An 11,816-nucleotide genomic window follows, 5' to 3' on the forward strand; every position below is an offset into this window, starting at 1 on the left:
TAGTTTGATTTGATGCATTCAACATGGTACGGCAATTGGAGAGGCTTTATCTGATTATGTCTGTTAAGCCCTAAAATAACCAATATGCGTCATTGACACATCAGCATCAATATATTAATTTGATGCTGTAATGACCACATAATGCACCTGATGCATGCAACTATTTTGGCAGGTTGTTATGGAAAAGCTGGTGGAGTTTGACTTACTAAAGCATGCTAGCAAACCATCATACGCCCTTAGTGGAGGGAACAAGCGTAAATTGTCTGTTGCAATTGCAATGATTGGAGATCCTCCAATTGTAATTCTTGATGAGCCATCCACAGGTATGAAGAGGTTGCTTTAAATCATGAATTCTTGCAAGGACTTGGAAAATGTTGTGCATACAGCTCTTAATGTTATGCTACTTTGCCCCCTCTAAACACGGAAAATAATTTGTCTTTAGAAATGTTATAAAATTGCTTCTAGATCTTGTGATGAAGATTTGATGTTGGCTTGGCTCCCTTAATATGTTCTAAGCATGTGGGTTTGCTTTTACTCAAGTGGTTGTATGCCGTTCCTTCCCAAAAATTGTCCATGCTTCATGTTTGAGTTTTGTAAAAGCAATGCTCGGATCTGCTCGGGGATATGGCATCCGCTTGGTGGTCTATTTTGTTTAACAGTGTTGTGTGATTAAGTTCTTACTAATTGTTGTCTAATAACTGAATTCTACTAGAAGTGCCTGGTTTTATATAGAGCTTTCTTTTTGTTTACTTTATTTTAGGTATGGATCCCATTGCAAAAAGATTCATGTGGGAAGTAATATCCCGCCTATCGACCAGACAAGGAAAGACAGCCGTGATCCTTACTACCCATAGCATGAATGAAGCTCAAGCTCTGTGTACCAGAATTGGGATAATGGTACCGATCCTCGCATCCTAGAACTTATGAAACTTGCTGGCATTCACTTAATGTAAACCATCTTCCATATAGGTTGGAGGCAGGCTAAGGTGTATCGGAAGTCCGCAGCACTTAAAGACAAGATTCGGAAATCATCTTGAGCTTGAGGTATGTCGTTGAATATTATGTCGTTCTTTGATTTAATAATGTTCGATAATCAGAGTTGAAACACATGTACCCTTACAATGAAAGAATTTCTTACCTTCAATCAGATTAAACCCACTGAAGTGAGCTCTGCTGATTTGAAAAATCTTTGCCACGTTATTCAAGAAATGCTCTTTGACATTCCTTCCCATCCAAGAAGCCTACTAAATGATCTTGAAGTCTGTATTGGGGGCATTGATTCCATTACATCGGAAAATGCATCAGTTGCAGAAATTAGCTTGTCAAAGGAGATGATAGTTGTCGTTGGACATTGGCTGGGAAATGAAGAAAGAGTAAAGACACTTATTTCTTCAAGACCGGTTACTGATGGGCTTTTTGGTGAACAATTGTCAGAGCAGTTGATTCGGGATGGTATAAGTCATCTACCGGTGTTATTTTAATATCCACCCACTGCCGATGCAAATATAATTTCGATTCTGTTTCTTATCAGTGTTTTGAACTTGCATTTCATAGAATCTCAGCATAAAACAAGACATTTTTTTATCATGTTATAGTTCTCCATTATTTGATTTTTTCTTTCTTAGAGCAATATTGACTTACTATTCAAGTTTCCATAGGTGGTATACCATTGCCAATATTTTCTGAGTGGTGGTTAGCTCGTGAGAAGTTTTCAGCCATTGATTCATTTATACACGCTTCATTCCCTGGTGCAACTTTCCATGGGTGCAATGGATTGAGTGTTAAATATCAGGTAAAATTCATAGTTACTTTCAGCTACGTATGCTAAAGAAAACGCTTCTGGTTTTTTGATGAATTTTCTGTGTTTGATCGTTTACTCGTATCACATGCATACCGATACAACCAATGGTTCATTTATTACATTGCTGCTTTGTGATTTCTAGTTAAGTGACAGTAACTGATTCAGTGATTTTTTTGTTTGTTTCAGTTACCATATAGAGAAGGTCTCTCGTTAGCAGATGTATTTGGACACTTGGAGAGAAACAGGTAAGCATCTCTCGCACCACCATTTCCCTTTTTCCATTTCCCTTTTTCCATTTCCTATGCTCGTAAAAGTCGATAGTATTGACCGGTTCAACTTAAACCAGCTGCTCCGGCAGTTCAACATATATATAACTTAAACCAGAGAATTACGCACTGGCTGGAACAAGTAACAACTGAAAATCGGTAGCCAGTAAAACCGAATTATTATTATTATTTACTTTTTAACATAAAAATTGGAGTTTTTCATTATTATTTTTTGGTAGAATGGGCTTTTTTTATGTGTTCGTTTTATCTTTGCCCTTCTGTATATATTACTTTTCCTAATTAATCTGTTAATGATTTTGAACTGTCCGGTAGAACCAGTAGCAGAGGCTCAAACGATTCAACCGGTTTTCTCATCCATGATTTTTCATTTTCTTATTAATTTGTACCTTATTACGATCTTATACAGGGAGTTTTGCACTGGATTTTGATATATCTTTTTTACATCAGGAATGAATGGGGCATTGCTGAGTACAGTATCAGCCAATCAACTCTGGAGACTATATTCAATCATTTTGCATCTAATTCTTGATGAATAAACCTTTTTATTTTGTATTAGATTTTCAGGGTAAATGTAAATAAACTATAAGCAGCCAATGTATAATCATATGAGCTAGAAAAAAGTAGAGAAGCAAACAATTGAAACGTGAAAGAACCATCGTTTTACAAATGTGCACACATTTTCTTCCCATATTTTTGTCCCAATGGGATCGAGGGGTAGGTAAATAAATGAAGTGAAGGTGCATATCTGAATGTGATAAATAAATGAATTAGATACTGAAAATCGATCGAGTATGGTATGGAGCAAACACATCTGTAAATGAAATTGATCCAGCTGGAAAAAACGATCTCATCTTTTGCCCGTACAATCGCTTATTGCACTCCATCACATGCTTAGATCATATCTAAATTGGGCATGCCCGTCCCTCTTCTCTTTCTCTATGACGGGTGCAATATTTCACAGGTATCATATACAATCAACCAGCCTGGAACAAAAACATTTTGTGCCTCATCCATACATAAATGCAAAAAGGATTGAAACATGTTAATAAGCATCTTCAAAATAATTTTGAAAAAGACATTACAGAGACTAATGGGTCGAAATTGATTTAGAGAATTTACCTTGGGTGCCAGAACGATATGGGTGTAGTTCATCGGACTCATCTCCTCAAATAAAACCAATATAATATCTAGCAACATCTTCATCCGCGATGTGACAAAACCACTGATAAAAGTGTGTACCCAACCCATCCTCACCAGTAGTCTTCATCGGGTTAAAAACACCTCTTTAGTTGAAATCATGTTCATTTCCTCAGTGTTCACCAGTATTCTTGAGCTAGTGTTTCCATCTCCGCCTCCCGGGCCATTATCTGATTCCGCAACAAATACATATTCTTAGTGAGTTTAACTGTATCGTGTTTGGGTATATGCTGAATGGAGTTTACACGAGTGGCAATGCAGCTCATAGGGGAGTTGATATGTGAACCATTCTCTTCACGAGTCGGATCAGCCATAAGATCAACCATATTGAGCAAGAACACAAATCTGAACTTCAAGAAAAATACGTACCAAATCAAGAAGCAAAGAACGATGAAGCAAGGAAGGTAGAAGACGAACACCTGAACTTCATGAATGGCAGCAGGAAGTCACCACAGCAGCACCAGGAATTAGCGACTGATACCATGTTATGATATAAATGTAACTATTATGTATGGAAGAAACAGTAGAGAAGATGGAAGAAAAGCTCTGCATTTTATTTCATTAATCTTGCTTACACGAATAGAGCCTTGGCAGCTCATTTATATCAACTGATTAACCATGCCAGTTGATTAACAACTTCCCTTAACTAACTAGTAACAACACTTAAACCAATTCTTAACAACTTTAGTTACAACTAACTTTACACTAACGTTTATACACTAACAATGGGAGTCATTCATGCTGGTAACTTCATGGAGAGTTCCCTGCTTGGAAGGAAGCACTTCCCTGGTTGAATAATGAATTCTATTCATTTGTGCTCACCATTTGTTGAAGAATTAGGCAAAGATAACAAAAAAACACAAGAATTTTAACGAGGTTCGGTAATGTGCTTACGTCCTCGGTGCCTAGACGGCGCTAGAAGTTTTATTCAATGTCACATAAGTTTAGGTTACATTTCTATTTATAATAAAAAAACCTAGTACATAATTACATAATTAACCTTGTACCGTATCGCGAGGGCTACGCCCCCGCACTCTTAACCCACATAATCATAACCCCTTCTTTGTAAGGACAGTTGATGTTCACTTCGCTCACTCCATCCTCTTTACTAGTATATTCATGAGCCATACCTATCACCATTCATGGTTTCCATTGACACTAATACGTTCAATTATTAGAGGTGTTTTTGTTCCAATCTTAGCTTGAATAATCAAGCAGTTAAAGCTGCCCAAGAAGCAGTTCAGAAGTCTGAGGAATTTGATATAAGGTAATTATATTATAATTTTAGATTTTTTAAAATTACATTATTAAAAATATATTAAAAATACATTATTGATAATTATAAATTTTTAAAAATATATTTTTAAATGTAATATAAGATTTTTATAGGTTCAAATTCGAGCTTGAATCGAGCTTCAATCGAGCTCCTGAATTTTTTTTGAGTTCGAGCCTTTTCAAGTTCGAATTGAGCTTGATAATTTTTAGCTCGCGAGTTTTTGAGTCGAATCGAGCCTAATTTTAAACTTTTCGAGTTCGAGTCGAGCTCGGCTCGTTTACAGCCCTAGTTCCAATTATCTTATTTGCAGTTTGCCGATGATCTGTTAATTTTTTGTGGTGCTTCGGAAGGGCAGCTAAAGAATGTGAAGAGAGTGGACTATTTTTGAATTGTGTTCAGGGCTTCAACTAAATTTGTCTAAGAGCAGAATTTTCGGTATTAATGTTGATAAGTCATGCATCAAAGCGTGGGCAGATTCTATTAGATGTTCGGATGGAATCTTTCCAACGGAGTATCTTGGACTTCCCCTTGGTTCGACGAAGAATTTGGTTATTTTGTGGGAACTAATAATCTAGAGATGTTACCAGAAATTGACGGGTTGAAAAGCAAATCTCTTGCAGGGAGGGTTGTGTTGGTGAAGTCAGTTTTAAGCACTTTGTCAATTTATTTTATGTCGTCGTTTAAAATGTCAAATAAAGTTATGAGGAAACTGAATTCTATTCTGGAAAACTTCTTATGGGGGTTCATCTCAGAAAAATCGTATCCATTGGGTGAATTGTCAGACTATGTGTAGACCTAAAGTTCAAGGGGTCTGGGTCTCATTGATTTAAACTTTATGAATAGAGGCCTCCTAGGGAAGGGGGCAGGAAGTTTGCTATGGAAAAGGAGTCCTGGTGGAAGAATTTGATGTGCTGCAAATATAATTTGGATAATAGATCAATTTTGATGGATAATGTGGTACCCTATATAAGTCATCTTGGATTTGGAGGGAAGTTGTTCATAACTGCTGGGCAAATGATGCTTTTAGTCACTGTTTTCGAAATCATTTTCAATTACGAGTAGGAAAGGGGAATATTTTTTTTGTTTGAAAGGTGGATTTGCAATGTCCCTCTTAGATTGAAGTTTCCGAGGATGTTTTCTCTTTCCGTTAATAAAGAGGGAAAAATCTCCGAGTTTTTTTTAATACAGGAGTTGGTGCTGGGATATTCAGTTGCGAAGGAATTTATTGGACTGAGAATTAGAGCAGTGGGTGGAGCTTTTGTCATTATTAAGAATGCTAGTATTCAGAATGATGCGAATGATCAATGTGTGTGGACGGGGAATGGGGAGGGCGTTTATTCGATAAAATCATGCGTTAAATTTCTGTCATGAGGGTCTGTTGTGGATAAGATTTGGTCGAAGTTGGTTTGTATCGGTTATGTTACCCCAATAGTGGAGGCGTTTATGTGGCAGGTTTTGCATAAAAATTAGCTATTAAATCTGAACTTATCAAGCGTGGTGTTAGTGGGATATAGAACATTTTATGCCCTCTTTGTGGTTTGCATCAAGAGACGGATGTTCACATTTTTTTTCTTGTTCTATTGTGTGGGGCTTATGGGTGAGTTTCTTAAGGTTGTGGAACCTATCCACGGTCCTTCCAAAGTATCCTAATGTCTTCTTATCTTCTTGGGAAAGCCTAGTTCCAAAGTCTATTATTTAGAATTTTATTACGGGAGCTGTCTTGTGGTCAGTATGGAAGTGTCAAAACCAAGTGGTTTTCGAGAATGGAAGTCTTGATCTTAAACATTTGTTCTTTATTTCTAGATGTAGAGTGGCTGCGTGGTTTTTGGCGAAATTTCCTAATTTTCCAGTTCTCTTAGATTGCCTTGTTGGTGACCCGAAGTTGGCTGATTCAAGTAATCCGTCCATGAAGATAAATCTCTCATCGATCTCGTGGAGTCCCCCACCCCGGGTTTCTTCAAAATTAATGTGAATGGGGCAGTGAGAAGTGATTGAAAAACAGTGGAATTGGTGGAATCCTTAGAAATGAAGAAAGCAAGTTTCTGGGTTCATTTTCGGCATCTACTAGTCCATGTCCGCCTATTTTAGGTGAGTTGAAGGCCATTCAAGTTGGTTTAGCTTTGTTTGTGGAATCAGAGTGCTGTGGTAAAGGTCGATTAATTATAGAGACTGATTCTGCAATTGCAGTGAAATGGATTAAGACTCCGAAAGTGTGTTCTACCGTGTTTTCAAAGCTAGTTAAGGAAATTGTCAGTGTTATACTGGAGCATAGTGTTATTATAAGGTTTCTAAAAAGGGTTGTGAATTGGGAGACTGACAGTTTGACTAAGTCGGGTATAGGGTAATTGGTTAGTAATTTTTGTTAGGGTGATGTGTTTGTTGGGAGGGTTGAGGTTAAGTTGGTGGGTGATGTTTGTAATAGCCTGCTGTTGTATGAGGTTTATTTATTTATTTATTTTTTGGAATAATATTTGGGGCACTCTTTTCCTCCTTTCAATGTCCGCTAAGGTTCCTTTTGTACAACAGCGGTTATGAAGGGGTTTTTTAACGAGGTCTCGTTTCTTATAATAAAAAAAAGAAACATAAGTGTTATACCCTTCTGAAGAAAGCAGAATCCCCTGAAGAACTGAAGAACTGATTTGAAGGCCCTTGCAGCAGTTGCACTTATGCACATAATGAATCCAAACCAGTGAAAACCCGGTTCCTGCCACCAATAATCAAATTCGTTTTAATTAAAGAAAGAGACAAAGGTTGGCTAGAACTGCAGAAAAGCTATCGAGCTCTGTGTCTCTTTCCTAGTTAATAACAATTAACAAATGATGAATGCTTAAAAAGAGATGCTATACATATACAAGCGCGAGTGCACAGTGGTCCCGTCTTCTTCCTTTTATCTGTTTTCCTTTTGTCATTTTCATTCCAGGATGTCAGAGGATCGAGAGGGTTGTACTTAAAACAGGTCAATTATACATAAAAAAAGGGCCTTGCCGATGAACAAGTCAGAGATCTCGAGCCAGTTTCTTTTGTTTCATCTTCTAGAAGTCCAAGATTCCAGCCGATTTGCCAAAATAAGCTATGAATCTCACGATGTGCTCCGGATATGGCTAATCACATTGCAGTCAATATCTTACGTAAATGTGTGTTCGTACCAATTACACTACAACTTCAATTCTAAAGGAGGTAATTTGCATCTTCACTGCAATCACAATGCAGTCAATATCTCATAAATTTGCTTAGGTTCTGATTAGACTACAATTATTGCAGAAAATTACCATCTTATAAAATCACTAAGTAGCTCAGTGCATGCCAAGTTTTACATTTAAAGGTTTTGGCACATCTATTGTTAATCACCACAAGTGACTCAATAAACCATCCTAAAAGAAAACAAGTAAATTAGTGAAACCGATATTCGAGTTTTACGCTACTGAACATGTAACTTAAACCTAGCCAACCCGCCTCTATGTTACTTCAGTTTGTTCAAATTTCCATTGTATCAAGATATTTCATTCTTCTAGATTCAGCTTAATGCATATTTCGTAAGGCTTTTCTAAGACTTACAACAAAAGGAAAGTCCTGGAGTATTTATAACCCAAAAGTTATGTTCTTCTCATTCGACTCCTCTTTTCCCTATAGGTACCTATCGCCGGCGGCATCCTCAAAATACGTCGAAAAACTTAGAAAAAAAATGAAAACACGTATGTTAGACACATACCCGTATCCCACACTCCACTGTATCCAAGTCCAAATAACATACCCGAAAAGACAACAAAGTTGAAATGCTACAAAACTTTATTGGGATCGAGGTTTCGGCTTCTGCAAACTAATTACTTAATTAAGCACAATCTGGCTAATTAATGAAAAAAAGGAGAGATTTTTTCTCCAAAAAATTGACTGATATAATGCATTCCCAGTTTCTATGTTACTCGGTCTCGACTACAAGCATCAAGTATGGGAATGTATCCGTTAGGAATATGGCTAGAATTTTTAAAATTTTTACCATGTATTTAAAGATTCCTTGTAAGTTGTATTTGTATCCTAAAATCCATGTGTAAATACGAGTGTCCGGGACAGGGTATTTCAGGAAAAACAAAGTCCGAGCAACATTGTTGTTCTCTCACATGGATTGACCGAAAAGGGCTGGCGGGACGGTCACCTATCGATAATTTCTAATTCTCTAATTTAAGTATTTTATTCGTATTTTTTATTGATAATATGTTTTCATCCATTAAATTTTTGTCATACAATTACAACTAAGATCAAAGCATACAAGTTATCATGCACAAATAACATCAAAGCAATCTCAGATCTATCGTCTTGGTCACCACACATACACATTACACAAAATCAAAATCATGTAATGAATCTAAAAACAAATATAAAATAATATAAAACTTTATTCTTTTTGTATCAATCAAAGATCCCAAAGAGCTGAAAGAAGAAAAAAAAAGAACATACCCCACTGGCAATGACAAGCCCAGCAACAACAGGCACAAGAGCAGCATAAGTAACCCAAGCCTCCCTCTTGAAAGTCATCAAGTATGCAAACAAGGCAGTGAAAAATGGCGTCGTGGCACCGACACCCTGGTTGAATGAAACCGGGAGATACCTCAAAGAAACGTTGCCTCCGACGACCGAACAACAAAAGACGACACTCAAAGTTGCAATCTTTAGGAACTGAGGCCTGGATTTGATCGGTTGGAGAGGGACGAGCCTGATGAAGACAATGGAGATATAGCTGAAGAAAGCACAAGCTGACATATGACACATTGTTAAGAATATTGGGAATCTGAAACCGTAGTTGGAAAGCAAGTACTTGTTCAAGAGGAGGACTCCGATGTTTGAGGAGTACCATAGGATTATGAGTGAATATATGAAAAGGGTTTGCTTTTTTGATGATGAAGATGATGATGGTTGCTGGGTTGATGACATTTTTGGAGATTTCGAAATCAGAAGAAAAGAGGGTTGGATCTGTTCTTCTATGAACTCGATGAAGAAGATGTAATAAAGAACTGAATAAGCTGTCAGCTTCACAGCCTTCACTGGGAATTTTGGAATTATTTTATATACATGTCTTTTAAGTTTTAACATTTTTTTAATTTAATCATAAATTTAAATTACATTCAGGGTAAACTACATATTTAGTATCCCAACTTTTATTTTGTTCTGTTTTAATCACTCAATTAAAAGTTTTATAAAAAAATATACTTAATGTTACGTTTTGATACTGATTTGATATATTTAAAAAAATAAATGATGACATGATGTTAGTTTATTGTAACACGTCAACATCAACATTAATTTTTTAACAGTAGGTGATCAAAATGAAATCAAAACGTAATGTTATATATGATTTTGAAATTAAAGATAATTACGACCAAAACGGAACAAAGTGATAGTTGAGGTACTAAACATGTAGTTTACCCTTATTTATATATATATAAAAAAGTGTGTGATTTCATTTCTTTTTAATATTAATATCAATAGATTATGTATTTTCCCCCTTTTGTAGTGATTCCCCCCTATTTTACCTACCATAATAGTATATGTTGTTCATCTTTCAAAATCATAAACATGCCCCCAACAACATTTATTTATTTATATCTTTTAAATTTGCACATTTTGATCTCCCCTAATTTTTTTGATTAATTTCCAGCATTTTCCTATGATTTTATTATTTTTTTAATGAAAAAAATAGTAAGATCCACTATTAACGGATATTGTTTCATTATTTAAAATAATAATAAAATAAAATAAGAAATTTATTATATTAATGAAAAATAAAAACAAATTGAAAACAAAAGAAGAAGAAAGGTTAAGACTTTTAAGACAACTTTTTAACTATGCTCCTTTCCTTTTGGATTACTTTATCTAAAAACACGATTAACTAATTAATTAATTAATTTTTTTAAAACATATAAACTAGATAATACGTGGATAACATCCACCTTGGTGTTCGTATTTGATTTTACGAGAATTGTGAGAGAATGCCACGTGTATTCGGCAGCTATTGTTCAAACGGTTTCTGTCGGTGGCACGGACGTTTTCTCGACACCTCAAAAAGACATGACGTTTATTCTTAAGAAAAAATAATCAAAATTTACTTGATTTTAGAAAAAATAATAACAAACAAATAAAAATTATCTTAGAGTTCGAGGGTTTTTCTGTTTTAAGTAAAAATTATTTGAATTAGCCATCTCAACTGATATGGTCGATTATAAATACATAAGATAAATTTGAGTATTGATTCAAAAATTTCTTTTGTTGTTTTTTCATGTAAGTCTTATTTTATTTTAATTTCACCCATTTAATATGTTGTGTCTTTCTCAAATCGTTTAAGGAGTTTTAGGTTTTGTTTATTTAGGCTAGAGGTTGACTTAGGCATCTAATTCATGCTTTTGTGCCTAAGACTATACAGATTACTAATTTCAACTCTAATTTTGTGATAAGTGGTATCCGAGTTATGGCACACACAAAAAATGAGATTATTGCACATGAGTTATGAAGACTCATACGGATGAGTAAAAGAAGGATTGTTTGAGGGATATCTTGTCATCATTGGAAGGAAAGGTTATTCGACTTGAAGGATCCATCAAGAAAACGAAGAAGATCTTTAATGTGCATGGGACATACTTCGACGAGTTAAATTTCAAGAGAGATGAGCTCAAAAAAGAGATTCAAGGCATGCTTAAGGTTTGATTGGTGTAGTGTTTCCTGGCTTTTGTTATTAGCATGGTTATGCAGTGCTTTGTTATTTTACAGATATGATTGAAGAAAATGTCTTGAACGAGAAATCTTGTGTTCAAGTGCTGAGTATATTGATTGCAAAAGCAGATACATTGATGAACTTGAAAAAGATTTGGTGTTGCTCCAAAGTGAACTGGTCTGGGATGAACATGAAGAATGGCATGACATCTGCTGTAATGCCTTGAGATTTCAATAAAGAAATTGGGGAACAAGGATAAGGATGAGAATGACATTGAGGTTTACTTATTGATGCATACAGAACCTGCTGAGAAGTTGCATGAAATAATGAAGGCACTGCTCAAAAGTTTGTCATGAGAAAAATGAGCAGGTTTGACTATTGGATATTTTTCATGTTCTTTTACTAACTTGCCATGAACATGATTCAACACTGAAATTTAAAGGGACAATACCAGAAGATTATGTCCTCACGTTGAGTTTACAGATTGTTTCCCCTAACTCCGCAATTTCAGCCAAATTTGTGTAGTATATATGTTTCTTGCTTCTGCAATTTAAG

At 35.6% G+C, this 11,816-nt stretch overlaps 2 protein-coding genes across 2 annotated transcripts in view; one reads left to right on the forward strand and one right to left on the reverse strand.

Moving 5' to 3' along the window:
- Window positions 1-2,736, forward strand: part of LOC120161937 (ABC transporter A family member 1-like) — a 36,636-nt gene extending 33,900 nt beyond the window's left edge. The window contains 7 exon segments of the mRNA XM_039172132.1: window positions 173-323; window positions 761-897; window positions 970-1,044; window positions 1,149-1,452; window positions 1,659-1,792; window positions 1,988-2,046; window positions 2,536-2,736. Coding sequence (XP_039028063.1) covers window positions 173-323; window positions 761-897; window positions 970-1,044; window positions 1,149-1,452; window positions 1,659-1,792; window positions 1,988-2,046; window positions 2,536-2,617 — 942 coding nt within the window. The 3' untranslated portion in view covers window positions 2,618-2,736.
- Window positions 2,737-6,665: 3,929 nt separating this feature from the next.
- LOC120161530 (UDP-URONIC ACID TRANSPORTER 1-like) lies at window positions 6,666-9,613 on the reverse strand. Its single transcript, XM_039171746.1, has 3 exons — window positions 9,014-9,613; window positions 7,157-7,265; window positions 6,666-6,736 (listed from the first exon to the last, which is right to left on the reverse strand). Exons 1-3 carry the CDS (start codon window positions 9,485-9,487, stop codon window positions 6,666-6,668), a joined length of 654 nt encoding a protein of 217 aa, XP_039027677.1. The 5' UTR covers window positions 9,488-9,613.
- Window positions 9,614-11,816: the final 2,203 nt, after the last annotated feature.

This window comes from Hibiscus syriacus, unplaced genomic scaffold (assembly GCF_006381635.1).
Source record: "Hibiscus syriacus cultivar Baekdansim isolate YM2019G1 unplaced genomic scaffold, ASM638163v2 tig00111402_pilon, whole genome shotgun sequence".
Lineage (NCBI taxonomy): Eukaryota > Viridiplantae > Streptophyta > Magnoliopsida > Malvales > Malvaceae > Hibiscus > Hibiscus syriacus.

Bases quoted from the DNA above. Each gene is read 5' to 3' on its own strand.
- LOC120161530 (XM_039171746.1), bottom strand. From the start codon at position 9,487: ATGTCATCAACCCAGCAACCATCATCATCTTCATCATCAAAAAAGCAA. The intron at 7,266-9,013 runs GTATGTTCTTTT...TATTGGTGGCAG, and splicing joins GGCTTGTCATTGCCAGTGGG to GAACCGGGTTTTCACTGGTT. The intron at 6,737-7,156 runs GTATAACACTTA...CTGCAATTGCAG, and splicing joins ATTCTGCTTTCTTCAGAAGG to AATCAGTCTCTATAATTAAT.